General features: G+C 50.2%; 8 protein-coding genes across 8 annotated transcripts; 4 read left to right on the forward strand and 4 right to left on the reverse strand.

The window, feature by feature from the left end:
- Positions 1-200: 200 nt before the first annotated feature.
- Positions 201-1,868, reverse strand: N7458_011830 (adenosylhomocysteinase; the record flags this gene model as incomplete). Its single annotated transcript, XM_056915212.1, has 5 exons — positions 201-263; positions 331-1,365; positions 1,431-1,557; positions 1,619-1,751; positions 1,830-1,868. The coding sequence occupies 5 exons, from the start codon at positions 1,866-1,868 to the stop codon at positions 251-253; spliced, it is 1,347 nt and encodes a 448-aa protein (XP_056759966.1). The 3' UTR covers positions 201-250.
- A 755-nt stretch (positions 1,869-2,623) lies between these two features.
- On the reverse strand, positions 2,624-4,630 carry N7458_011831 (uncharacterized protein; the record flags this gene model as incomplete). The annotated part of the gene is made up of 2 exons (XM_056915213.1): positions 2,624-4,203; positions 4,285-4,630. 2 exons carry the CDS (start codon positions 4,628-4,630, stop codon positions 2,624-2,626), a joined length of 1,926 nt encoding a protein of 641 aa, XP_056759967.1.
- A 2,726-nt stretch (positions 4,631-7,356) lies between these two features.
- Positions 7,357-8,169, reverse strand: N7458_011832 (C2H2-type zinc finger protein; the record flags this gene model as incomplete). Its single annotated transcript, XM_056915214.1, has 1 exon — positions 7,357-8,169. One exon carries the CDS (start codon positions 8,167-8,169, stop codon positions 7,357-7,359), a length of 813 nt encoding a protein of 270 aa, XP_056759968.1.
- A 9,046-nt stretch (positions 8,170-17,215) lies between these two features.
- On the reverse strand, positions 17,216-17,737 carry N7458_011833 (Tetratricopeptide-like helical; the record flags this gene model as incomplete). The annotated part of the gene is made up of 3 exons (XM_056915215.1): positions 17,216-17,296; positions 17,396-17,611; positions 17,660-17,737. 3 exons carry the CDS (start codon positions 17,735-17,737, stop codon positions 17,216-17,218), a joined length of 375 nt encoding a protein of 124 aa, XP_056759969.1.
- Positions 17,738-19,007: 1,270 nt separating this feature from the next.
- On the forward strand, positions 19,008-19,959 carry N7458_011834 (TIM-barrel enzyme family protein; the record flags this gene model as incomplete). Its single annotated transcript, XM_056915216.1, has 3 exons — positions 19,008-19,095; positions 19,155-19,300; positions 19,351-19,959. 3 exons carry the CDS (start codon positions 19,008-19,010, stop codon positions 19,957-19,959), a joined length of 843 nt encoding a protein of 280 aa, XP_056759970.1.
- Positions 19,960-20,273: 314 nt separating this feature from the next.
- Positions 20,274-21,231, forward strand: N7458_011835 (SDR family NAD(P)-dependent oxidoreductase; the record flags this gene model as incomplete). Its single annotated transcript, XM_056915217.1, has 2 exons — positions 20,274-20,334; positions 20,396-21,231. 2 exons carry the CDS (start codon positions 20,274-20,276, stop codon positions 21,229-21,231), a joined length of 897 nt encoding a protein of 298 aa, XP_056759971.1.
- Positions 21,232-22,543: 1,312 nt separating this feature from the next.
- On the forward strand, positions 22,544-24,308 carry N7458_011836 (glycosyl hydrolase family 79 C-terminal domain-containing protein; the record flags this gene model as incomplete). Its single annotated transcript, XM_056915218.1, has 5 exons — positions 22,544-22,809; positions 22,869-23,366; positions 23,435-23,487; positions 23,539-23,735; positions 23,790-24,308. 5 exons carry the CDS (start codon positions 22,544-22,546, stop codon positions 24,306-24,308), a joined length of 1,533 nt encoding a protein of 510 aa, XP_056759972.1.
- A 1,211-nt stretch (positions 24,309-25,519) lies between these two features.
- Positions 25,520-27,579, forward strand: N7458_011837 (transporter; the record flags this gene model as incomplete). The annotated part of the gene is made up of 9 exons (XM_056915219.1): positions 25,520-25,646; positions 25,711-25,847; positions 25,904-25,986; positions 26,043-26,140; positions 26,201-26,715; positions 26,776-26,906; positions 26,958-27,339; positions 27,408-27,453; positions 27,509-27,579. 9 exons carry the CDS (start codon positions 25,520-25,522, stop codon positions 27,577-27,579), a joined length of 1,590 nt encoding a protein of 529 aa, XP_056759973.1.
- Between the last annotated feature and the right edge of the window lie 173 nt (positions 27,580-27,752).

Here is a 27,752-nt window from a genome sequence, read left to right on the forward strand (position 1 = left end):
CCAGTCCCAGGTCAACCCACGCCAGTGAAACAAAAACACATCAAGCACACACACACCCTTTCTCCACACATATTTCCCAGATGTGGAGACCACTTTTATGCCGTTGAAGGACAACCACTTTTAGGGTTCAAAGTTGATAAAGAACCCGAAATGCCAATCGTAACGTTCGTCGAATCATGTTGAAAGTCTATTTCTCAAGAAAGCTCATGGAATATCTGACGCAATTGGAAAAGAAGATTAAGTGGTTTGTTTAGTAGCGGTAGCTAGGATCAGAGTTAGTAAAAACGTGATTCCATAGAGAAGGGGAGAACGGGGGAAGGAAAAGCTTACATCTCGCTCTTGTAGGGGCCGTTGACGTCAAGGCTGAGGTACTCAGCCTGGACAGGGGTGAGCTCAGTCAGCTTGGCGTTGACGTGGGCCAAGTGGCAGCGAGCGACCTGCTCGTCAAGCTGCTTGGGCAGAACGTAGACACCGACGGGCTTCTTGCCAGAGGAGCCGAACTCGACGTACTTGTTGCCGAAGGCAACGTCCTCGGCCTTGAAGAGGGCGATCTGAGCCAGGACCTGGTTGGAGAAGGAGCAGGACATGACGAAGGAAGAGTGACCAGTGGCACAGCCAAGGTTGACCAGACGGCCCTCGGCGAGCAGGATGATGTGCTTGCCGTTCAGCAGGTAGCGGTCGACCTGGGGCTTGATGTTCTGGACAGACTGAGCGTTGGCCTTGAGCCAGGCAACGTCGATCTCAATGTCGAAGTGACCAATGTTGCAGACGATGGCGTCGTTGCGCATGGCCTCGAAGTGGCGGCCAACCAGGATGTCACGGCAGCCAGTGGTGGTGACGAAGATCTGACCGATGGAAGCAGCCTCCTCCATGGTGACGACCTCGAAACCCTGGACGGCAGCCTGGAGGGCGTTGATGGGGTCGACCTCGGTAACGAGGACGCGGGCACCCATGGAGTGCAGAGCCTGGGCGCAACCCTTGCCGACATCACCGTAACCGGCGACAACACCGATCTTACCAGCGATCATGACATCGGTGGCACGCTTGATACCGTCAATGAGGGACTCACGGCAACCGTACAGGTTGTCGAACTTGGACTTGGTAACGCAGTCGTTGACGTTGATGGCGGGGACCTTCAGCTTGCCCTCCTTCAGCATCTTGTACAGGTGGTGGACACCGGTGGTGGTCTCCTCGGAGACACCGTAGCAGTCCTCAAGCATCTCGGGGTACTTGGCGTGGACGAGGGAGGTCAGGTCACCACCGTCGTCGAGGATGAGGTTGAGCTTCTTGTTATCCTTGAAGGCGAACAGCTGCTGCTCAAGGCACCACTGGTACTCCTCCTCGGTCTCACCCTTCCAGGCGAAGCTGTAAACAACGAGAGTTAGAAAGAAGTTGATTTTAAAATTTTAAACGGGAGAATTCCAACTTACACAGGGACACCGGCAGCGGCAATAGCAGCGGCGGCGTGATCCTGAGTGGAGAAAATGTTGCAGGAGGTCCAGGTAACCTCAGCACCGAGGGCAACGAGGGTCTCGATGAGGACAGCGGTCTGAATGGCTGTTTGAGGGGGTCAGAAAAAAAATAGCTCATACGTGGTCTGCATATCAACGGAACGTACTCATGTGCAGGCAACCAGCGATACGGGCACCCTGGAGGGGCTGGTCGGCACCGTACTTCTCACGGATGGCCATGAGACCGGGCATCTCAACCTCGGAGAGCTCAATCTCCCGGCGACCGAAGGCAGCCAGGGACTAGAGAGGTAGAAGAAGATAGGTCAGTCATTGACCACGTCGATCAAGATGGAATTCGGGTGTTGATGGGATACATACAATGTCAGCGACCTTGAACTTCTGAGCGGGGGCAGCCATTGTGGATGGATGTGATTAAAAAGACTATGCAGAGGATGGTCAGTATGAATAAAACTGGAAATCGTCGAGGATGGGAGCAAGAAAACGAACCAAAGAGGGGGGTATAGGAGAGATGGAAGAAGGAGGAAAAGAAAAGGAGGGAGAAGCAGATCTTTGAGGAGGGGAAAAGTCTCTGGCCCCACCTACCGCCTTTCACGGTGCACCAGCGCACCACTTCACAGGTCCGGGCTGGGTGGGTGAGGGTGGTTAGTCATCTTGGGTAAGGAAGCGGGGTCCTCACCAGGTGGGACTCGCTTAGTCAGAACTAGGCAGGCCTCCGGCTGAGCACGGCTGCCGAAGGAGCTGGTTGATTAGATTGATAGGATAATCTTCAGAATAATACTACTGTAGTAAAGCCGGGAAGAAGGAGATTAGAATACTCTTGTTTATAACTGATCAAATCCATGGGTTGGTAAAGATCCATGAAGAATCAAACTGCGGAGGCTGAACCCGCCCCCAAGCACAACAAACGCTGCAGAAACAATCAGCCCCATCGGGCCCCATCGGAACCCCGTCTAGCAACAAAACAAATACGAACATAAGCTGCAGGAATCAGTCAAAATAAAGATAGATAAGGCAGAATCCATCCTAGGAGAGGGGGGGAAGAGAGAGAGAGAGAGAAGAGAATTCATAAAAATGTCATAAGAGTCGTGAATATCGTCCAGTGTACAAGGAAAGAATAAACAGGCAGAACAAGGGGAAAGGTCAAAAGCACACTAATAAGAGATCGCCGGTGCCGCACTCGTTGCTCCATAAGGATTTCCATCATGATACGAGAAGCCACCACCACTGCTATGCCCATAATGAGACTCGGTCGGGTGTTCAATCTCATCAGGCCATCGGCGACGACTCTGCGGAGCAGACCCCTGACTCCGAGAACGACGCATCTCCCGCTTCAAAGCACGCTGCGCACATTCATCCCGGAAGTGTTTCGTTTCTTTGCGTTTCTCATTCACCTCCTTCCACTCCGTATACGCGCCCTTGATACCCAACGCTGCCAGCCCGATGCTAAATGCATCCGTGGTATTCTCCTTGATCCGACGCTTGCGCGCCTCCTCCGTCGTAATCTCGCCATCTTTCACCTGCTGCGTGCGTTCCTTGCGTTTCCGGATCCCGCCGTAGACTCCGTGGGCAGCGTGGATGGTGGCCACGGTGGCCAGCCCGGAGGTCAACAACATGTCCCGCTTCATCTTCTTGCGTTTCTCCTTTTCATCGTCACTGTCGCCTAAGTCAGAATCACTTTCGGAGCTGGAGTGGGATCCCCGGTTGGTAGATCCCCGGCCCTTCTCGCCACGGGGCGCGCTGTTGCGTGCTATGGGGGATGCTACGGGGGGTGCTCTGTTGCCGTTCATGGAACGATTTCGACCTACATCTCTCGAGCCTCTGCCATGTCTGTGATCCCTGCTGCGATAGTCGCTCTCTGCATCCGAGTCTGAATAGGAGTCGTAACGGGAGTCCCGGTCCCGGTGATGACGCCGCTCCCGATGTCGATCGTATCGATCATCTCTGTCACGGCCGCGGTCGTCTCGACCACGGTCGGATGCTGCTTCTCCAATGCCCAGGGCGGCGATGCCCTTGGTAATGTACTCCGACACGCTCTTGCTTCGCTTCTTCGATCCACGGCGATCATCGTCGCTACCATGATCACGGTCACGATCATCGCGGCCGCGAGGACGAGATCGCGAGCGCGAGAGGCGGTCAAAGATCTCTTTGCCGGCAGCGGCAAGGGCGCCCGTGGCGGCGAGGTCTTTGAGACCACTGCTAGAACGGCCACGGCCATCGCGTCCCTTGGATGAGGAACGTCCACCGCGGACAAAATGACTCGCAGCAAGACCTGCAAGCGTAGACTCCACGACGTGACGCCCAGAGTGCTTGTTGGGGTCTTTATCGATGAGGCCATCGGTGCCGGCCGCGGCGACAGCCGCTGTGAGGATCCGCTTGCCCTTGGCGCCAGTCCAGTCGCCGGGTTCTTTGCGAGATTTGAAAGCTTCCACAGCACCGGCCGTTAAGGCGGCACGCGCGGCCTGAGCAAGGCGCTGCTCGCTGCGTTGACGATGGTTGCGATCACGGTCACGACTGCGACTGCGAGATCGTGATGAGGAGTAGCCACGACCACGGCGCCGTGAAGAGGATCGGGCGCGGCCACGATCAGTGCGGTCTGAGTGTCTGGAAACAACGGAGCCTAGGCCAAGAGCGCCGAGGGCAGTTTCGCCCAGAGACTTACGGCGTCTATGACGGGACGGAGATGGGCTGGATGAAGAAGGCGATGAGTATCTGGAGCGAGAGCGACGGGGGCCTGAGGTAGCTTTTAGTATCACGAAGATGGGATGCGTCGCTCAGGAAGCGAGAGTCGCTTTAAGGGAGAAAGACCACTTACGGCGATCATCATATTGCCTAGTTCGTCGGGTTCGGGAGCGGTAGTAACCATTATCGTAGGACGGATCGTAGCCACCAACTGAGGATGCACGACGCACATTCTCGTAGACCGGGCGTCGCGAGCGACGAGAGTCGTAGCCGCGCTCATAGACGTAGTCAGACCCGGGAGGATAGTCGCGCTGGATTTCCTCGACCGAGTCCTCACCCCCTCGAGAGAGGTAGAGTTCTCGATCAGGCCTTGCATGGAGGCTCCGGGGGTGATCTTCGTAGTAATCTGCAGCATAACCGGCGGCTGGACGGCCACGGTCGCGGGGTGCATAGTGGCGACGATCGTCGTAGTACGCCATCGTGAACGATGGGGGGGAGGAAATGGAGATGAACGGCGACCGATGAGAGGGTGGAATAGGTGGAAGTAAGAAAGAAATAAGGGTCGACTGTGTGAACTATCTACCGTTCACGGGGACAAGAGTTGGTGGAGAAGATGAAATCGCGATGAGGCAGCAATGAGACTTTGTCGAGTGCGACTGAGGCGGGGCAGGGTGGCGTGACGTCGTTGGGCGACGGGCAGCGGGGAGAGCAGAGCAGAGCAGAAAGAGCAGACACACGAGAGAGGCAGCGAGGCAGAGCAAACTAACTGGTTAGCGACAGGGATCGGCTGAGGCTGGAGGGGCAACTTGGCAGTGGCTGAGAGACACGAGGCGAGAGAGCTGAAAGACAAAATCTTCCCTCCATCGTGTGGAAAGGTCACGGCCAAGTCTTCCTCAGGGCCCTATGTTCTCTATAATATATCGACTCTTTGGCCTCCCTCCCCCCCCCCCCCCCCCCCCCCCTTTCCCTCCTTCTCCAAGATGAAACGTTTGGGTGTCCGCGATGACGTTATGCCACTTCCGACTGGCACTAGACAGGATATGCTGGGGAGAAATTCTACCCTCGAATGAGCGCTCGTATCGTGTCGTATCGCGTTCACTCAGCCTGTCATGGCACCCAACGTCATGTTGCATGGGCCCATCAAGGAACCAAGGGGACCAGCCCTACGTACATAGCCTCCACCCAACGGACGCCCAGGCCTGGACGCCACACGTTGTCAACTGGTCCTCGATCGGACAGGGTCGCTTGACCGCTGGTCTGATTCTAGGCGCTTGCAGTGGATATCCTTGAGAATGAATCGATGCATGATGGAACAGTTATATGCGTTCTCTATGGACCACAATCCGGATATCAACAGTCAACAAAGGTTCCACGGATCAGGATTCGGCTGGCCCCGCGGGGCTGGGCAGCGGACGAGGTTCCCAGGTCTGCATACAACCAAAAGCATGGAACGGATGGACCTGGTTCTTACTCATCCGCGGGCCGAGAACCGCAGGTGAGAGGCACCGGATTCATGCCAAAGCCCAACAAGCCTAGAACGGTCAACCTTATGATCAACGAGGCTAAACCTAGCACCGCCATTGTTTCTGCTTCGTCCTTGCAATTATGTAACCTGACGTGGTGGCTGGTGGTGGCGGTGCCCGCTCTTCTCAGGTTGGTATCAATCCAAGATTGGAATAAAACTCTCACGTATCGAGCAACATGTTCCGCATATTATTAGCACCCGTCAAGTCAGTCTAATCGGAATTTTCTAGAATTAGTTTCCGCTATTGAGTATGGGAGAGAATGGAGATCTCCACAATACCTATATTGCCATAAGTTCGTCATTGAAAAGCCAGAGAGAGCTACAACGTAGGCCAGAACACCAGTCAGGTAAACAATCCTTTGGGATCTGCTGAACCTGGACTGGAAGATCCATGAAAGCCAAACCAGAGGCGTGGCTATGAGCAGAGATATGAAAACGAGGGGATCCATTTGGCGCATGTTATCCTCAGGCTAAAAAAGGTGTTCCCTACATGAATCAGTTTCCGCCAACGATGGATCGCAAAGGGATTCGGCACAATCTATTCACTTACATGTACAAAGTCCTGGCTTGTGTACCGCCTTGGATTTGAGAAATCTGCAATTTGGAGTTTCAATGATCTTCTCTAGTACATGGATTCGTATTTTTTTTTACTGGGCTAATTCAATGGGGGATGAAAGACTGAATCATGACTGGAGGCCGCGTACACATGAGGCGCTGGTTAATGCCAAAACGGGTGGAAAATACCGGTGTATCCGGATACAAAATTACTTAGTTTGAAGCGAATAGGGCTATACGCTATTAGACCCATGCTTTGGATGGATGACTCCTCGTCAGTCTCTAGCAGAGGCCGCGTACACGAGTGTAAAAGCGGCCGTTTCCAGCGCCAGGAGCCGTCCTTTTGCCGTCGATTTCACAGATCATATGTAATGTACAACGTGCCGCTGCCACGTTATATGCAGTTTAGGATTATTTCTCCGATGCCACTTACCACACGCACAACCCTATTCATAGATCTCTATCCTTATGACGTATACGCATGGCTGGTATTAGTTAGGCACATGGCTAAGATATTCACACACCGTCATTCAATTCATAGAGTACTATACAAAAATAGATGATAGACATACACCGTAGTGCCTTGGTCCTCTTCTTGAGTATCGTAGGATCAAGTCCCTTAAAGACAAATACATGCACTTGCAATGATACATGAGGAATATACAACTGAAGATGTGAAAATGCAAGATGTGGATGATGAATGATGAGAAGATGTAATACAAACAGATGTCGAGAACGGAAATCAAGAACTCATGGATCATGCGCGAGCATGGACGTCTCGTCGAATCCTGGTGTAGGATCCGGAGGTGGGGTTATGCTGCATCGACGGCATAACCGTGGTGGAAAAGTTTTAGGTGCCCGGCGAGAACTTCTCGACGGTGCAGGCCGTTGCACAATTAGACAACGAGGACAAGGCTCACTGCACAGCAGTTGTCGCAGGCACACTCAGATCGTCAGAGAAGCAGTCATCCTTATGCAAGACATGATAGACATATCAGAAAAGGGGTTGCTCTTAGGGGCATTGCAGATATTTGCCACCTTGTCCAACCTTCTCTTAAAGGAGACCCTCTTGTTTATTTTGCTTCATTCCTCTACCCTCCTCTTTTAGGAAGGTTTATGGGCCATCTAGCTGGGTGGGGGCATTGTCGTACTGGCATCTGTCGACTGGCTGACCGTCCGACTATGAGCTTGAGGGGTATAGCCCGAATCCGGTAGAGGCAAGGCCCATCGAGCCTCGCCATCGGTTTCTGAAGGAGTAGATCGCATGTCGTCTGAATGGGTGCGGTGGGTGCGGATATGCTGCTTCATGTTGTCTTTGCGTGTGAATGCCTTGTTGCAAATGGGGCAGTGGACGCTCTTCTCGCCGGTGTGCTTCTTCCCATGCCGGGCTGCGTGGCCCGATGTCGTGAATGTAGCCGAGCAGCCATGACTCGCGGCGTATGGGCATGGGTATTTATTCTTACGCCCTGTCCCACGAGTGTTGCCGGATTGTGAAGACTTTGCCTCTGTTGCTGTGCTGGCATGAATCTCGGGTGGTGTTCGCGGAGCGGCTGGCCCGCGAGATGGGTAGCGGAATGGATCCCGTCGCAGGTCCTGCCGAGCGTACGGGTGGTAAGCTGACGATGAAGCTTGACTGCTGAAATAGTCATAGGCGGAGCCATCCGAAGAGCCCGGTGATGTAGGCTGAGCCGTCTCTGCTGCTGGGTTGAAGAGATGCCGTGTGCCTCGTGGGGATGCCGAAGGAGACTTGGATGAAGCATGTGGGCGGGCATACTGCGGATCACTGACAGGCGGAGGAAGCTGATGCGGATGCTGTTGCTGGGGGTAATGCGAGGGCGAGGTGTTGGTACGGGTGAGTCTCGGATTGGACCGGACTGCAAACGACGGGTGGTCGTCGTTGTTTAGAATTGATACAATGCTCGTCATACCGCTAGACATTTCCTCAATGCCCCGAAATGCGGTCACCGAGGCTGGAAACTTATACTAAGAAGGGCACATTCGCCGGTCAGTCTGGATTGCTTACAGCTTTGGGTGAAGAGGCTCGAGATGATCCGTGGGATCATGCTGAACGGGCAGGGATGGAATCGGGAGTAAACGGGACTTGAAAGTATGGAGAGAAACGAGAAAAGAAACAGAAAGACAGGCAGAGGAACGAGTCTTTCGCCTCTTTCATTTCATCCCGACGGATTGTACAGCAAACGTACCAGCGGCTCTTGAAAGATGTTTGTCCCCCGGGTGGTGTAACACGTCGACAACATTAGATTCTTGATGGGCACTTGCCAACAGACCTGCCAGAAGCCCGATGACTCGACCTCGTGCCCCTCAAAGCGTGGCGATAATCGAACAATAGGGAGTTTAAAGACTTTGAGGGTTCAGGAGCTCCCAGGGTTTGTCAGGGAGTTGATGAACGGTTCGACACTGGTCGGTTCTTCCCACACCGTTGGCCTTGTCACAACCCTTAATAGCGTCCTTCCTGAGATTCCGGTGCTTCGTTTCGCACTTTCAGGATTTGAATTGGGAGCACAATCGTCCACAGCAGTTGCAAACTGGGCTGAGAAAATTCCAGGGGGTTAGGAGCGGAAGCCAAAGTAGTGCGATGAAATTCAATAGCGGTCGTAACCCTCGGCCGATACACTAGTAACCTTGTCTACCAGAGAACAAGGCAAGTGAATTTCCGTATGACTCCAGTTGAAAAAGGATAAAAAGGAGGTCTTCACGGGCGAGTATGTGTGTGTGTGTGTGTGTTAATTCGTAGACTTCGATTCTCAGTTTGGCGAAGGTCGGAAGAAAATGATGCGATATGTGATAAGAGACACGAGCAAAGAGATGGTTGATCGTCAGGTGGGGGGAGAGCCCGTGTCAAGTTTGGAAGGCAAGTAAGTTCCAGAGAGCCCTCAAGAATGGAAAGATTGGAGAGAAAATGGGAAAGGACGGGATTGGAGGGAAAGGATATAAAGAGATAAGAGAATACAGAAGCACGACGAAGTCGAGGAGAGGAGAGAAAAAGGATGACGAGTTTCGCAGCCAAGTCCGTTTGAGGAACTAATACATACTAATATGCGAAGCCAAGCTTCCAGGGTCTCTGTCTGGCGAGGCTCCCCAGAAGCTCGTAGGGTATTTTCCACTCGATACCGCGTTGGCTATCGTACTAGCCGTTGAAGTGGATCTCGGGCGGATCACGTAGAATTATTATTATCAGCTATGGACCGGGTATTAATCGAATTACTATTATTGTCATTTTTCCAACGATGAGCACATTCATAGAGGTGATGATTCGTATAATACTACGGAGTACCTCGTACCTCGTACTGTCTAGCTACATCAGATACCAGTTCAATTGAATGTCCAATAACGAGGCATTCAGCAGCCCGAGTGACAAGTTGAATAAGTACCATAACTCCATCATGGAAATACAGTACTCCGAATACCAAACCCGCATCGGTACCGCCCAAAACTGTAATTTTTCTGATTAACCAATTGTTCCCGCAACAACACCAACCTAATCAACACTTTCTATGACCAGAAGGATAAAATAATTCCAAAATTTAATCTTGTATAAAATAATAATGAACCACAACCACGTAAGTCCCCTCAGTCCGGTTAGTGTCCAGTGTCCAGTGTCCACCCCCCTCGGAAGCTCGCATCCTGAGAGGACCCCTACCCACCCCTTGGAACTACGGCGGTTTCTGTGCAGACCCGTTTCTTGGGCTCCGTTTCTTCCGGGCCGCCCCATCACGACCCTGGCGGGGACAGACTCGTCAGCCAGATCTCCTCTGGCGCGTTCTGACGCTTGGACAGAGGGACAAGTCTCCTATTATTCGTAATCCATGCCTCAAATCGGTAGTCCTTTGACTCTCTAAACTGACCCTCCCTCCTGATCTTTTCTTCTCTACTAGGTACATGAGAGTGTGGCTGAAGCAATATCTTTTGCTTGATCAGCACGTCGTCCTTGGCACGCAACATCTCCCTATGACAACCTCACGGCCGGTGTCAAATTCCCACTGGACCTCCACCTAGATTCTCAATGCGACTAGGGCTTCAGTTAACCCAAGCGAACTTGTACTGTTCTCCACTCTACCTGGAGACTGACGATAGGGAAAAGGAAAATAGATGGGGGAAAATTCTGTCTCTGAGAAGTATATCGGTAGAACTACGGACAAACTTCAAAGGACTACAAGTAAAATTGATTAGATTTTTTTTCTTGCCCACTGGATCCATGGACCCTGAGAACCAGAGCTTGAGAAGTAAGCGGCGCAGGGACTTCCTTTTGAATCCACTCGGTCGGACTATATTTTAGCCACTACTGGCCCAGCCCGCAACCTTTTTGCGTGGTACAGTGTACAGTACACCCTTTGTAATGATCCTCGTTGGCATGACAGCAAAATTATCCCCTACGGTGCCTATCAGTAGAATCAATCGTGGCCAGTGCCGTAAGGCGAGGCGCTGGAGTCTGGGGACATACGTAAGTGATGATGTTGCGCTCCTCGCTATGCCTGTTTGGGAACTAACGCCCGGCTCCGAGCTTCAGGAGGTGGAGAAAGGATATTTCGAGGAATATTGTGAGCGCTGGCAGAGCCTCCAGAGTCGAGACAGGCTGGTGATGAGTGTGTAGTATGGCCAGTTATTTACAGAGCACTGAACCATAGATGTGAGATTGATATATTCTAGGTAGGGCATTGGATATCCTACATAGCCACTGTAATTTTTGCCGTCGGTGTAATGAAACAGTCGCGAAGACTGTTTCCGTTCTGGTATTCTAATTACGACGGGTCCTTGGCCAGATCGCCGTAGGGCGAAGGACCACGCAAATCAGGAGCAGAAGCCAAGGAATTTCGAAATTAATCTAGTTTTAAAATCAGATAAACCCAGTGTTCTGATACCTAACTGGATCACTGACCAATTTTGTGTCTCATTCTTTCCCCCCTCAAACCTCAATCTCTTTTCCATTTCTGACGGTTCAGCCCAAGGAACTCTAATGTGCTTGATGACAAGGGCGTGGCGCCCTTACGTCCCAATCTTCGCACCTCTGCTTCAAATAGTTCCGAGCCACCCAAAGTCATGTCCAAACAATGAAAATTTAAATTCGGACCTCATTGGTCAAGGAGAATGTAGAATAAAGATTGTCCGATGGATTGCAAGTCAGATAATATTCCCATGCTAGGTACATGCACATGTACAGCCAATACCAGGTAAGTACATTTGAATTGCTACTTACCTCAGGCAATAGAGTCAATAAAGACGATAAGGCTGTCACGTCCTTTCTAGCTGGTGTATGCTCCATGCATCCCGTGCCTATCTGCATTCAAGATACACTGCTACTACTGTACATTGGAGAGTTCCAGAAGTAACCATCACACTGAGAGGACAATTTAGGGCCCAGGGGCCCGGTCCGTGCGACTTTCGTACTCGTACGCGTCCAATGCCGCCCCGCCCCGAGAAATCATTAATCGACTCATTCGCGCGGGGGCTTTCCGCTCAGCGTACGTAAGTGGGCAACGTACGATGAGTGATGCTTTTCACCTCGTTCTTGTTCATATCCTACCCCCTGTAATTCTTTCACTCTCCTGGACACCGCTGTGATGGGTGTTATGAAGTACTCTGCACCTATACCCCTAAGCAGACATTTACCCATCGCTCGCGCTGACTTTTTTTAACCATATCTGGCTAATACAGGGATATGTAACGCCATTAGACCCGCATCACCTCAATTACCTCCTTCTCCTCCCAGCTAGCCCCCTCCCGCTGTTGAGATCCCCTGGTTATGTTCCTCTCGCTGTCAAGCTGACACCCCCGATCAGCATAAGCCATCCCATATATGGTAGCCTGCGCCGATCATCCAAGCTTCTGCAATCCCGATCTCGACCCTGACCGGCACGGTTGTGGTTCGTGCATGACCCTCCTTTCAAGACATTTGGGGGTAAAGAGGAGGGGGTATGTCTAGCCGAGAGGTGATTTGCTCTTCGCAGACGAGGGACGGGGCATACGTATGCAGTCTACGTATATCCACTCCGTTACTGGGACTAGCCGCGCCCGATCCAGCGATTATGCTTCATGGCTTTACCCCAACTAGGTTCGCTAGGGCTGGTTCGGCGCCTTTGATTCGTACGGCGTACGGCGTCCCAGCCCTGGGAGATTATGCCACATGTTTAACTTGTCAGGGCCCTTTTTTCTGCTCTTCAGTTTTGTTTTGGTTAGCCTAACTCTACGGTGGTTATGGTTTAGTTTAGTCTACTGCCTGTTCGGCGGTGGCGGGACCCTTTTTTTCTTGATTCTATGGTTCCTTCCGTTCCTTCCTTTCACTTTCTCTATTCCGTGTGGTTTCTCGGCCCTACGGAGTAAACTAAACAAGATTTTGCTAGCTCATCCCAATACCGGAATTTATTTCCCGTGATTCCCGGTTCGGATAATCCGACGCTCGCCTTCTCGCTTTCGGTTTCGCCATTTCAGCCATCTTACCCTGAAAATGCAGGGACTCGCGGCCAGTTCCCTCCCGCTTACTCAGAGCAGCCTAGTCCCGCGTCAAATGCTCAGTCCCGTCGCTCGCTAGGCCTTTATTCTGCCTAGTGCGATGGGGTTAGCTACCTGTGGCTGCTGCGCCCGCTGCACTTGCCACGCCTGCCCACGCGGCCTTTTGAGTTGCTATCGACGCGAAGTGGTAGGAAGGATCAAGGTGGCTTGGCATTCTCGACTAGCCTTTGTGTTATTTCTCCTAAGCTTCATTATTTCTTGGATTTCAGTGACTACTATGTATTTACCTTTAGGGTGTTACCCTGAGTCTAGCTAATTGGTGGGATTTTGGACCCCAGCTTACTCATATTTGATGGTCAGGATTCCATCGTTAAGAACTGGTGTGAATCGGTCTCCCTTCCATAGCGTTGTCATGACCGGAGATAAAAATTGCCGACAATGTGCATTAAAGTTATCGCACCCACTTGAGCGGTCAGCCATCACTAACGAACTAAGCTCCAGTCGTTCTCTAGGCACCCACAATATTCGACGTACGATGTATCCTGCTTGCGCACGGCATTGCATCCAACACAGCCACAGCCCCGTCCTTCCTCAGTGCTGCCTGGCAGTTCTAGAAGACCCCGCTGTCAAACTATTGAAGCCAATTCGTTTAGGTGTCTCGGCATTGATGACTCCATCGGTGATCCGGCAGCCGACTTTCCGACCATTCAAGGATCCATGGTTCTATCATCCAGTCGTATTTCGTATCCTGGAGTAGATCGGCGATGAAGGGCGGGTATGCTACGTATGCAAGCTTCTTGGGTCTGGTCTCGCCGTGGCGCATGTTATCTCGTTCGCGATCAACTCCTTCTTGACACTTCAGGCCAGTGCTTGTATCTTTGGTAGCCTACGTATTCGCATTCTGATACCCGCAGGGTCCCATGTCCAGCGAGTCAATGGACTCGTTGCTCTCTCCAGAGTATCAACGTCGCCGTATGTAACTTTCGCCAGGTGATGGCTGTGAATCGCATTACATAGTTTGCAGGCTGTGTAAGTAGCCAATCACGGTATCAGGATGCCACTTACGCCAAATCCATAGGGTTCCCCTGCGCTCTATCTGCTCCTTTAATGCATCCAGCGAAGCTGGATCGGCCTTCGCCGTAGCTGTCCATCCATTGCGTGTTGCATTTCACTCCCGACTCCACGCGTGCCGTTGGTAGATGCAGGGCGTTCCCTGATCCTCGCTTGGATAATGGATCGACGCGAAACCATCCATGAACCCGGGGTTACTCTCCAGTGTCCGTGTACAACTCTGGTATGTTTTTGCGGGTCCCGAAGAGGTCAATTGGAGAGATCTCCTAGCGCTATCAGATGCATACGCAGCCTAATCTCATTATTGGGGCGTCAAACTCTGCATCCTTGGAGCAGGCGTCACGCTCTCTGTGTGGTCCAGATTCGAGATTAAGCCCCCTGTCCTTCTCAGGAATTACAGCCTCGGGAGGCTACTAGGAGCATCCACTCTCTATTTGCTCTCATTCATGCCAAGAGCCCACCAAGTCTTCCCTGTTTAATAACTGGTGCATCTAGGGTCTGGCCGAAGCGAAGCTCAGGTGGGGAGGTGGGGTAGATGTGGAAAGTGTGGCAGAGCAGGGACGGGATAAAGCTGGTGACGAGGCCGTGTTCGTACTTCACCAGCCTTCAAACGAAAAGTATCAAGGACCACCCCCCTGTGGATGTGGCTGAACCATGGTGAAATTCCATAGGCAGAGCATGGTCTGTATGGGACGTACGAAGCGTGAAAGATACAGATTGCGTCCTTACGAAACACGAACGACCCCCGCAAGGCATGGGTCCATACCAGAGCTAGACTAATAGGCTGCCGTCCATTGACTAGGTCAGAGGCTGTGGGGAGTATGGTGAACAAATCGAAATTCCTCTCAAGCGAGTCAAGCCCAGTGGACGAGTTGCCTGTCCAGTGCTGAAAAAGGCTGCGTAAGCAGAAACGTCATGTCAAAGGGTTGGCCATTGGGCGTTCACACGACCTCATGAGCATGTTTTCTGGAGCACCAGTCATGGGAAATTACAGCTAAACTTGATCGGTTGGCCCCTGCATGTTTAGTGAAATGATGCGAGTGAGTCGGCAGACCTATTACGTGGAGCTTGCCTTTGAATTGGGGCTGTTGATATCCCTAGCAGGGTATAATTTCCGGCAGGATGACCCGGCAGATTGATGACTTGACTCTTCATGCAGCTCGAGCAAAGCGCTTAGAAGATTGGATCACACCTACAAAATTGAGATCTTGATGCGGGAAAATCAGTCTGCCGAGATTGTGGGATGCACGTAAAGCCACTCGCGGCTGCCAAAGAGCATGACTATACATAGGATAATAAAACAAGCTTACCAGTCGATTCTGTGATGTTCGAATAGTAAGCCATAGCGTGTTGTACTTGATTCCTTGAATGGACAGCAACAAGGTCTCCCTGGTCAAGAACGCATACATAGATAACTATTTGTCCCAGGACAATGATGTTCCTAACTGGCCTGGGCTTTAATGCAGATAGTACTTAGCGTGTCTGAAATGTGGGCCCGTGGTGAATGTACGGATCGCTGCTTATACAAGTGATTCGACTTAGAGAGGCGATCATGTCAATTGATTAAATCATCTAGCTTATGGGCGATATAGAAAACCATAATCGTATCAATCCTAACCTTCAAGTAAGATCATTTGGCCTCAGTTAAGATTACTGATCTACGCATAACTTATAGGGGAGAAGACGATGATAAAATTCACTAGGACAACTCTATATGATCTCATGTTATGATTGCTTGTGAATGACAGGCAGATAACAAAACTACCATTTTTGGCATACCCGGCTTGTTCTCGTGTATATCTATAACTTCTGCATTTTGACGCTGTACATCTCAGAGTTTATACTGGGACAAAACTAGGAATTGTGATATTTCCCGGTCCCTGAATACATTAGGCATCACATATGTAGCACTGTCAAGAATCCTCTTCTCCGCATGGCCCTACTCTCACCCCAGGAGGGCCGCAAAACGCCATCCATGATGAGTCCGCTGAGAAAGACAATCCTTTGATGTTGTCGAAGGGACGAGACCAATCTCCAACTATAAAAGTGCGGCAACTCATGGAGGTGGAATAAAGGAGTTCACCGGAGGCTGTATCCCAGAACCCTAAAATTCTACTCGTGATTTCGAAGGTCACTGTTGCCACAACTCTTCCATCTGGTGATAATGTCCATTCCCACAACAGGCTATCAGGAATCATTATTCTTGTCATTGGGCCACCTGAGCTGTTACCAGCAAAAATACACGCTCCCACCATATATGCTTCGAAAGCGATAGACTCCCCATCTAGCGAGAACATGCCTTTATATTTCTTTATTAGGTTGCCCATCTCATCAGTCGGGGGTGTATCAGTAACCTTGCCATCGCAATGTCCCAGCTCCAGGTATGAAATGTTGTGGCACACAAGACTCGTTGGCCGTCGGCACTAAAGCTCAACGCAACAATTAGATCTGCCTCATGGGAAGCCGCCCCCTTTGGGAGTGTCACAGGCGGTACAAACTTTGCATATGTCTCGCCGGTAAAAGAGTACCAGAGCTTGATATCATTCTCACTGGACCAACCGCCTGCCACAAGAAGCTCACTGTCCGGGGAAAAGGCTATGAATCCAGCATTACTCTCCGGTAATGGAAGGTTCATCCGTGTTTTCCCCGTATGAGGCTGCAAAATCATCGCTGCTGTGGTACTTAGGACTGCCAAATATCTCCCGTCCCCAGAAAAGGTTGGAGAATGCGTGCCCTTGAGTCTATAGAGTAAAATCCCATCTTCAACTCTCCAGATCTGAACATCTGGATTAGGTCCTGTAATTGCGAGCAAGCTTCGATCTGGTGAAAGAATTGCCCTTAGGGCATGGGCCTCAAATTTCATTTTCAAACGAAAGTCTCCGCGTTTGAGGCCATCGATAAGGCGTTGTATGGGTTCTTATCTTCTTAGTGAGATTGTGTCCATTTAAACATATCCCTATTCGCTAAGTCTTACCGGGGATTGTATTTTGAGCTGGTTTGGCCGAATTGATCTTGTGTTCCAGGTTGCAAAATTGTCTTCAGGGAGAGTATCCGATTTTTCTTCCATGGAGGTATGTGAGGGATCCAACTTTATAGGCAATTTGTCTATCTCGGTCGCTGACTTGATCCATCCCTGTAACAATGCTGAGGAGGCCGTCAATCGCTTGGTGGGAAGTGGATGCATAAGTGCAAGTATGAAATCGATCCCCGTCGTACTGACATTGAAATTTGCCAGTTCCTCACTGGGAAAGGTATCTGGTTTTGGAATGTAATTTGCAAGCAGTCCAAGGTGCTTGAATGTCGGCTTTTTGGTGAGAAGCTGAAAGACAATTTCCCCGAACGCCCAAATATCAGTTGCGTATACACTGTCTCCCTGGACGAACCCGTACATTTCTGGGGCAATATAACCTTGCGTGCCACAGAGGGTTGACAATGGCCTATTGCCTTATTCGATGCGTTTTGAAATCCCAAAGTCGGCAATCTTGATCCACCATACATTCGGTGGGTGCGACTCGATCAAAATATTCTGGAAATTGTATGGAATCAGCATCTATGGACTTTTTTTTTATTGCGAAAGCGTCCTTTGACTGCTCGCATAGCATAGGTGCCAACGTATCAGACCTACATTGGGCTTCAAATCTCGATGAGCAAATCCATTATCGTGCATCATGTCCAGCCCCTCAAGAATTCGGTAGGCGATTTCCTTCGTCTCGATTTCCGGCAGTGGTGGCTTTCGGTAGACGAACGTATACAGATCGCCGGCATCGAGATATTCCATAGCGATAAATAACTGGTCACCCTCCTCGTACCACCCAAATGACTTGACGAAGCATCTTTCGTACTATTACCATTAGTGGAAGGTTTAGGTCTGATTTTAGAAGGAACGAACGCGTTTGTGCGAAAACTTGGCCATGGCTTTCAGCTCACGATTGTAATCAATAGATCCATAGCGCGAATCCACGGTCATCTGCTTCACAGCCCGGAGAGTGCCGTCTCGTATTGGGCCGTCTAGCTGGCCACCCCTGATACATTTCTCCAACCAAACGTTCCCAAAGCCACCACCTCCAATCCTTTTCTGCCGCTGCCAATGCTCTGACCTATTAACGACTCGCCGTTGGCCGGTAGTGTCGGACTCGCGCTAAGTATGGACGGTCTCCACGGTACAATCTGGAAGGAAGTAAGTGTCCAGTCGGGAGTCACGAATGAGATCCGATATTTGAGCCATCTCGAGGTCCTATGGATCAATTGAAATGTTTTAGGACGAAGGGTGAGGTTTGAAAAGCCAGTAGCACTACGACGCAGCCCCTCATCACATCACGTCTTATCACCTGATATTCTGTTTGACCGGCCCCTACGACATCCTTGCTCCTGCATTAGTTCTACGTTTAGCGTAGCTTCAATTCCATCCCCTGAATGCGTCGCGCAACAGAGTACTAGTTTAGGCGTACAGGTCCCGAATCTTAAGCTGGTAATAAAGGCCTGAAGATATATTGAAGGAGTTCCAAAAACTGGCATACATTGAGTATTTTGTTCCACTATAGGTTCAGTTGTAGCAATGCATCTCCCAGAGTAGTTTGATACGCGCCATAGTAATTCCGGAACAGCTTGGCATGCTGTTGCGTCAATCTTGAGAGACGCCTTCGAAGTCCTCTCAGGACTTATATATCCTTGGCTTCATAGGTACCTTGATACATCTTTGAAATTTTAACCCTGTACTATCATACATCATAGGTAGTAGTCTACTTAGGTAGCAAACCAATGTAAGAGTCGTGCGTGGCTTCGACGGGAGCAATCCAACATAAGTATTTCCTGCGCATCGATGCTAATTCTCCATGCCTAAGTAAGCTCCATCATTGTATGTGGACTCCATGAAGGATTTGTAAGGCGATAACACATGCACAAACCTAATCAAGAATATAGTGCTGTATCCTTGGCTATTAACTCTGCACCGTAGCAAAGAGCACCTTAGGTAAGATTGCAGGGCAGAGTGGGCATGGAATGAGGTAATTCGCGGGGCTGGAATGCCAGAGCTGCGGGGCACCGAGGCACCATCCGATCCATCGAGGTGCAACATGAGAACCCGGTCTATCGGTTTGTCCAACCACAAAGGCAAAGAGGTCCTTCAGTGACACGATTGCTGCGTCGAGTTTTCCTTTGCAAAATATCACATTGTACACTTACGGGCTCTTTCTTCAAGGCCTGGTGCTAGTGAGATATAAGCTTCAGTCTTCACGACCATGCCCCGCCCAGCTACCCGCGAAGAGGTTCTAGCCAGGCTTCGCAAGACGGTCGCTGATGGCTCAATTATTGTAGGCGCTGGTGCTGGTGAGACGAGCCCTAGCTCTTGGACTTAAGAATTCAATCTATGCTAACATGTCTACTAGGTATCGGGCTCTCCGCAAAGGCCGTCGAGAATGGTGGCTGTGATCTTATCCTAGTTTACAATTCAGGTCGATTCCGCATGGCTGGGCGCGGATCGCTAGCTGGGTTGATGCCATACTCGGATGCCAACCAGGTAGTGGTCGAGATGGTATGTTTACACAAGTTATTCCTTTCTTTCAATGGCTGACATGTGTCTAGGCCAGCGAGGTCCTCCCTGTCGTCAAGGAGACTCCCGTTCTCGCTGGTGTCTGTGGAACTGATCCCTTCCGGGACATGTCTATCTTCCTCACCGAGTTGAAGAGACTGGGCTTCGTTGGTGTACAGAACTTTCCGACCGTTGGACTGATTGATGGCCAATTTCGCCAACACCTGGAGGACACGGAGATGGGCTATGATCGCGAGGTCGAAATGATCAGGATCGCCCATGACCAAGGACTGGTCACTACCCCGTACGTTTTCAGTCCCCAAGACGCAATCGACATGGCCAGCGTCGGAGCAGATATCGTTGTCGCCCACGCAGGTTTAACCACGTCTGGTTCAATCGGAGCAAAGAACAGTCGGTCGCTAGAAGACTGTGTTGGATTCGTGCAGGCGATTCGAGATGCGGCGTACGGTGTCAACCCTGACATTCTGGTACTCTGCCACGGCGGGCCAATTGCCCGTCCATCGGACGCAGAGTATGTTCTATCACGAACCAAAGGGGTGCATGGTTTCTTCGGGGCCAGTAGTATGGAGCGTCTGCCAGTCGAGATTGCGATCAAGGAGAATGCGGAGGAATTTAAGCGGCTGAAGGTGCGATTGGAGTAGCCCACCGGTTTTTTCCTTCCCTCAGGGACCTCAGGGACTCTCCCCAGAAAACGGTGGAAGGGTTAAACGTCACGCGACGACGAAGTAATTAACCGGCCTTCCTGATTTGTGCTGAAACGGGAAATTTTGGTCCGCGGAGTGGAGCGGCGGGGGAATCAGCGAAGCTTTGGAAAAGGGCCGAAGTCGCCTGTCGGCTAAATTAGGTTTTGCTTTGCAGAGAGTACAAAGTAGCATAGGTGGTTCAAAAAGGCTTGCGCTTTCCCTTTTGTTCTCTTCAACTTCTCATTCAGAAACATCACCATATACCTTCCAAAATGGCCAACCAAAACCGCGTGTTGGAGGGCAAATTCGGCATCGTCACTGGCGGATCGCGGGGTAAGAAGGCCCCTCGGTTGCGATAAGAATGTTATCCGCTAACAACCGGTTCTCCTTCCAGGAATTGGTGAAGCTATTGCTCGCAATCTCGCTGCTAAGGGATGCCACCTCCTCCTGAATTTCACATCCGAGTCCTCGCGTGCACACACGGAAGAGCTCTGCGCCTCGTTGGCCTCTTCCCATGGCATCCGCTGCGATCACATCCAGGCCGATTTGAGCAAGCCCGAGGCGGCCACCAACGTTATTCTCGATGCCGCCAAGAAGAGCTGTGGCTCATCGGACAAGTTTCAAATTGATATTCTCATCAACTGCGCCGGTGTCGCCGGCGATTGCAACCTAAACGACCCCGTCCGTGGCCCTATCGGTGCAGAGCAATTCAATTGGATCTACACGATCAACGTGCTCGCCCCTCTGCTCCTCACACAAGCCGTTGCCCCCTTCCTACCCACCGACCGCAGCGGCCGCATTATCAATATCTCTAGCGTCTCATCTCAATTGGGATTCGTCGGACAGTCCATCTATGGTGGCACCAAGGCTGCGCTCGAGTCTATGACCCGTACCTGGGCGCGTGAGCTGGCAGATCGTGCCACCGTCAATGCCGTCAACCCGGGCCCTGTGGTTGGTGATATGTATTTCGCCACGGGTGAGGACTTCTGGAGAGATATTCAGGGCTTCCAGGATAATACCCCTGGCAGTAAGATGGATTTGACGGACCCGGAGACGATGGCGCGCTTGACCGATGAGCAGAAGCGTCTGATTGAGGAGAAGATGGGTGGCCGGAGACCGGCATTTACTAGCGAGGTTGCTGGTGTTGTGGGCATGTTGACGACACCTGATGGCCAGTGGTGTACAGGAAGCTTGGTCTGTGCCAACGGTGGCATGAAGATGACTATGTGAGAGCATGCATCGGAGATTAAGAATAAGATGTCGAATATAACCGCAATGGAATGAAGTCAATGAAGTCCAACAAAGCAAGTCATAGTGGAATACCCATGAAGTTCAACGAGTGGAATCACGTAGAATCAAGGACTTTAAAGCATCTACTGCTCTTCAACCGGAACACCCGTAAGTTCACAAATTTGTGCCAAGCAGGAAAGGAACCATGCGGGGTAGAATCATGCGAGGCGTGGGAAGATATTTAAATTGCCACATATATGGACTTCATGGGTAATTTGATTACTCTGCATGTTCAGCGAGACCCTGCTGGGCCGATTTCTTTGGACCTTGAAGCTAGGATCCGCTCATGTGCGGGGGGCTGAGGCTAATTTCAACCGAGGGATATCATAAGAGCGTCTCATTAGCCATTTCTTCAATGAAGAAAGTAATCATTCAGAACTTTGATTCAACTTGCTAGCTAATATCCAAAGGGCTGTAGGTGATCCGTAAATGTGCTACAAATTCAGACTTCCACTTCACCTAGGACCGTACGTCTGTGAGGATGTAGAGTTACGAGTTAGAAACGTAGAGGATCAAAACTAAACTCATGAATGTACAAATTTTATATGATGTAGGCGGAGTTAAGTCCTTGCTTTGGTAACACTTTTAGATTGCGCTAGGTCCTGCCCACACGGCAGTTGGAGCTCAGAATGTCGGCATATTGGACACAAACATTCGGCTTGTCGAATTTAAACTTTCGCTGCTGAACCGCTTGCCGAGAGCTATAAATTACTACCAGGAGCACAACGATCTTAAATCACGTCAAATTCTTACTCATTTATCTAGAAATCGAGTTTTGAGACGGATTAGCAAGCAGATAGACTCAGTTTTTACGAGGAAAATTGAGACATCTACTGATTAGACACACAGGGACAATGTAGCCCTCAACTAGAATATTTTCGAACATGTTGAAGACTGTAAAGTTCGGATCTTTGTGGGGTGCACCCTGGGGAAGTGTGGAGTAAGGGTCCGGGGATAGAATCGGCTACTATGCGACGAATCATAGCTTGAAAGCGATGCCATGTTGATAAGTGACGGCTTTTGACAGTCGGTTGTTGGCACGCGCCAAGAAAGCTAGTATGGCTTCTATATCATGTTACTAAGAGATCTTGTTATTTACTCCAAGTAAATGGTAGCATAGACCCTTTCATATGGATATCTATCAAAAGCCGACGTAGGAAGATAGCCGTGAGCTGGATGGGATAAATAGACTGAAGAGAACCCCAGTTTCAATTGAATATCAATATTGTATGCAACACCATCCTTGGGAAAGATGCGGTCCTATAAATTCTTGTTGGCTACCAGTGCCGTGTATTTCGCAGCAGGCGACTGTTCCAGCCGTCCCATAGCTATTCCACTGCCGCCGAAGGATAGTGAAATTATCCCCAACGATCTACAGTCTTTCTCTTTGGAATTTGCTTTCTTTCCTGATTATGCTGGTAACAAATCTTCTCCAAACCAGTTCTCTCAAAACTTGTTAGAGAACTTCAAGGACATCACGGGCGTATACCCCAAAGTGAGAGTCGGGGGTACTTCCCAGTATGAGTTACAGCCTTTGACTGCTCGAAGGAGAATTCGCTAATACTTTCTAATCTCAGAGACAATGCTATCTATTTTCCTGACCAAACAGATAGCATCGACCTTGTCTTTACTCACCCGACTGACGACCAGCCTAGCCAGATCAATTATGGCCCTGGATTCTTTGAATCGTACCAAGCCTTGGGAAACATGAAATACATCCACGGCTTGAACATGAAGCAAAACAGCTCTACCCAGCAACTCACGGATGAAGCCGTGGAAGCCTGCCGTACCATGGGTGCCAACTTGGATTCCTATGAATTGGGCAATGAGATCAACATGGAAGCTCCAAATTACCGACCCGCAAACTATACCCTTCAAAGTTACGTCAATGAATGGAACTACAAGACCGCGGCGATCAAGGCTGCCGTCGAAAACGCATGCCCCGGTGCTTTCCCAGGCTTCATGTCACCCAGCTTTGTCATTTTGGACATTGTCAAAAGCAACTGGACGGCTGAAGCAATGTTCCAACTTGGCTATGATCCGAAGAATTTAACAAAAGATCTATCTTTCCATAAGTGAGCCTACTATTCACACGTCGCTGTGCATTGTGCCAGAAGGCTAACCCCTATCCTCTATTCTACAGCTATATGGGAGTTTTCAGTCCTCCTTTGGCCCCAGTCTCTTACGACCTTCAAAGTATGGCTGTCACTTTCGAATAATTGCAAGCATGAAAGCTAACAGAACCAGCCGTTCTCATGAACCACACTAACATAGTGGAAAACCTTGCCCCCCATATTCAGCGTGCAAAGAACCTTGCTTATTTGGGTCACCCCTACACGCTTGGCGAGACCAATTCAATCGCTAACCAAGGTCGTAACGGCGAAACAAATGTCTTCGGTGATGCTTTGTGGCTTGTCGACTTCTCCCTTTGGGCTGCCGCGCACGTATGACCACGTAATAACCTTCAAGTCTGTATGATCACTGACCTTTGCCTATAGAACATCAAGCGCCTTCATTTCCACCAAGGACTCAACTACCGATATGCGTCATGGCAACCGATTTCTAGCAAGGGGCAACCTCCGAAGACAAGGGCGCCATACTACGGTCAGATCATGGTCGCATCTGCAATTGGTAACGTTCGAGATGCTCGTATTGTGAACATCCCATTGGTCGAAGATACGGAGGCCGCCTATGGAATTTATCATGGAGACGAGCTGTCTAAGCTTGTGGTCCTGAATCTCCAGGCTTACAACCAGACTGAGACCCGAAACCGACCGACTCGTGAATATGAGTTTAAGATTCCGACTCAGGTCAAGAAAGCACAGGTGGAGCGTCTGTCTGCGCCGGGAAGTGATTCTGTGGGAAGCATTACTTTCGGAGGTATCTCGTATGATTATGAACTCTCGAAAGGAAGGCCAGTGGTTGTTGATGAGCAAGAGGACTCAGCGACCATCGACCACGGAGTTCTCCATATCGTTGTTCCAGACTCATCCGCTGTTCTTTTGACACTGTCTTGATTCGCTTCGGGGGTCTCACTAGCCATTAGTGGAGGGACAAACTGCTAGCCTTGATAAGATCATATCAATCTCAATTATGCTTTCTGGAATTGGGGTTGCCAATCGGAAAATCCCTCGTATCCTGGAGATCTTGTCTCATGATTGCAAATCTGCTCTTGCATAAATTCGCCACAAGTAGTCCCAATGTGACACGTCAAGGGATATCATCGTGAGCCCCGAGGCTAGATCACGTCTCCACTCCCCCCCACCACTCCGACAGACCATAGCTAGCTCCGGCCCCACCGAAGATCATGGTTGAGAGAGGCACTATCAAAAGCCGAATGGCACTGTTTCAGTCCTTGCAAGAGCGGTCTGGCAATTGATCAAAAATGCAGTTCGGCTGTTGAGGACTTGATGGAAACTCAATTGGCGTGTGATGATGAAGTGCAAACTAAGACGATGGTCACCTCGGGATGCAACGAAGCCTGGATTGAAATTCAATAGATCTGATCACATGGATTCATTGGAATGCCACAATCTGCAGCGGTGAAATGCAGGGTGAATTGATGGTTCTCTGCCCATGCTTGTTGCTGTTCATGACTGGTAAGCCCCCCAGTCCGCTCTTTCCTGATTGAACCTCTGTTTTGACGATCCTAACCTAATGAGACTAGGGGCATCTGTTGTGTAACAATTCTCAGCCGTATACATCGCCCACGAGATGCTGAGGAACACCCCAATGATACATAAAACTATGGGATAATTGCCACTTCCATGGTGGCTGCTTACCATTCATGCATCGCTGCCGTGAAATTAGAATGAGATGATCCAATTCCCCGTGTTGTGGTTGCGGTCCCCGAGATCGTCCCGATCCATGACGCTGGGAAAAAGGACAGAAAGAAGGGGCTACGCGTGTGATGATGTGCTTGAAGCAAGGATTAACAAATGGTCTTAATTTAATCCTCCATACAGAGACTGCGTTATGCCGTTCGTGTTTTGATGGCGAAAAGCTGGACCATAATTGCTATTGTACCGTAGGCCCGGATTTCTCCGTGCAGCCAGCCATAGATCGCTAGCCTGTGTGGCTTGTCTGCCATGTCGATCGCAGTTCATGCGATCGATCTGCAAAGTTTTTTTGGGGAGGCTGACAGTCTCTGCTTTTAAACTTGTACTCCTCAGGACAGACTTGGTTCCGGGGATTTCGTTCACTTACGTCTTGACAGCACTGGGTAGCTATGGATGAACGCACGCCGTTAGTGAAGCCGTCAGGCCGACCGGTGGATGACCCTGAGAGGCTGTCAGAGGCAAAAGGAGAAACAAGGCCCGGAGTTGATATGGTTTTCTTCTTAATTGCTGTGCTGGGTACAGTTTCCCCCCGTTTTTATCGCAAATATCCGAATGGTAAGCCTAATATGACATCTACCAGGTGTCTTTCTCGCTATTGGCGATGAATACTTCGTTTTCACGACAAGCGGCCATATCGCGTCGGACTTTCACCGTCTTTCCCTCGGACCTTGGCTCATCACGGCATACAATCTTGGATACTCCGTCACGCTTCCTCTGGTATGTTGAAATTGGCTCCTGTCTGAGCCAAACAATCCGATGGCTAACAAGCACAGTATGGAAGAGTCTGTGAAATCTATGGTTACAAAACAACTTTGTTGGTGGCTTACATTGTATTCACTTTCGGGTGTATGGTTAGGTATTTGTTAATCACTCTGGGATGTGCCAAGGAGAACCAGCTAATTAGGCGTATAGCGGGTTGGCACCTTATCTCGGAGTTGTGATCGCTGGCCGGTTTGTTGCTGGCGCTGGGGGCGCTGGCATGACCGATTTGATCAGCGTGATCATCACAGGTAAATATCTCGTCGAGGGCAGAGCGAGTACCTTTGCTGACGTCTGTTCTCTTGTTGTAGAAATGGCACCATTGAGAGAAGTCGCTGTCCTTCGATGCTATCTACAGATGTCTGGAACTTTTGGTGTCACCATAGGATCGCCGCTAGGTGGACTCCTGACTGATTTCTTAGGTTGGCGATGGTCCTTCCTGATTAAAGTCCCACTAGGGATGTTTTGCTTTGGGATGGCTGCATGGCGATTGCCCTCCGCAATGAACGATGGATACTCGAGCACGAAGGAAGGAGGAGAACTGGGCGAATCGAAACCAGAACTGAACCTACCGGGCATTTGTCTACTAGGCACCATTATTGCAGCAATCATGGGAGTGTGTCAGCTTATTTCGGAGGAGGAGTCGCCTCAGAAAACTGTGCTCGTGGCGATAACGGTCGCAACTGTTATCATTGGATGCATCTTGTACGGGTTGAATGAACGCTACTGGACCAAGGCAGCTCTAGTTCCGCTGAATCTTCTAAAGACCAACGGTACTGGCCTTGCGTATATTGCACAATTTCTGGCAATGTTCACTTTCTGTGGAGTAAGTCTTCTCTTGAGCCTTATTATCTCTTGAATGTTGCCATGCTGACAGGTCATCCAGTTTTCCAGCAACTTCGCTGACTTTTGGGTCCGGACCAAGAATACCTCTGCCAGCCTGGCGGCTTTATCGATACTTCCCTTGGCCGCGGCTAGCACTTTGAGTGGCCTTGTGGTCGGCAACATTGTTCGGCGGTACGTTTTCTCTGGTCAATACGTTGAAGTCAGACCTAACTTGGAACCCAGAACTGGGAAATACAAATCACTATCGATCAAATGTTGCATGGCGATGACATTAGGGAATATTCTTCTAGTAGCTCGATTGCCCCAAGGGCCTTACTATTGGGAGCTTCTCTTTACTATCATCATGGGCGTCGGCATGGGAGGATTCTTCTCCGTGACCTTCGTCGGACTATCGGCATCGATTCCCAGCCACATGTCTGCTACGGCGATGACAGCTTACTACTTGGCACAGCAGCTGGGAATGATGATGGGGGTTAGCGCAACGTCTGTGACCTGCCGGATGGTATTCAAAGCGTATCTTGAGCGGAAATTTGCCGACTTTGCAGGTTCAGTTCAGGTGATTTTCCTCGCTCGTTTGACCTCTGGGACAATAATTAACAATGTGGTTTGTAGATTATCCACCATGTCTTGAGTGACAGTCGCTATGGATTTTCTCTGCCAGAACCATTACAGTCCATGGTAAAAGACAGTTTCTTCCAGGCCTTTCGGGCCGTTCCAGGTAGGTTATTGCTGACCGTGGCTGATTTTCTACATTGCGACTGACTTGAAAATAGTCATGACCTCGGTTAGCATGGCATTGGTCTTGCCTATTCTTTGCTATTTGCCCGAGCGATCTCTGGATTAGTATTTGAATCTCTTCCCCGACCTGCTTCACGAGTCCATCAAAAGTGATCTTAGAGGTGTTTTGAGTCTCTTCTCGAAACACAGCATGGAGCTGGCTTGTATGAAGAAATAAATTCGCTCATATCTGCAAAGAGTGCTGTAGAGCAACATGTCATCATCAAAGTTGGCCAACTG

This window comes from Penicillium daleae (genome assembly GCF_028827525.1).
Source record: "Penicillium daleae strain IBT 16125 chromosome Unknown utg000009l_segment0_segment0, whole genome shotgun sequence".
NCBI classification, from domain to species: Eukaryota; Fungi; Ascomycota; class Eurotiomycetes; order Eurotiales; family Aspergillaceae; genus Penicillium; species Penicillium daleae.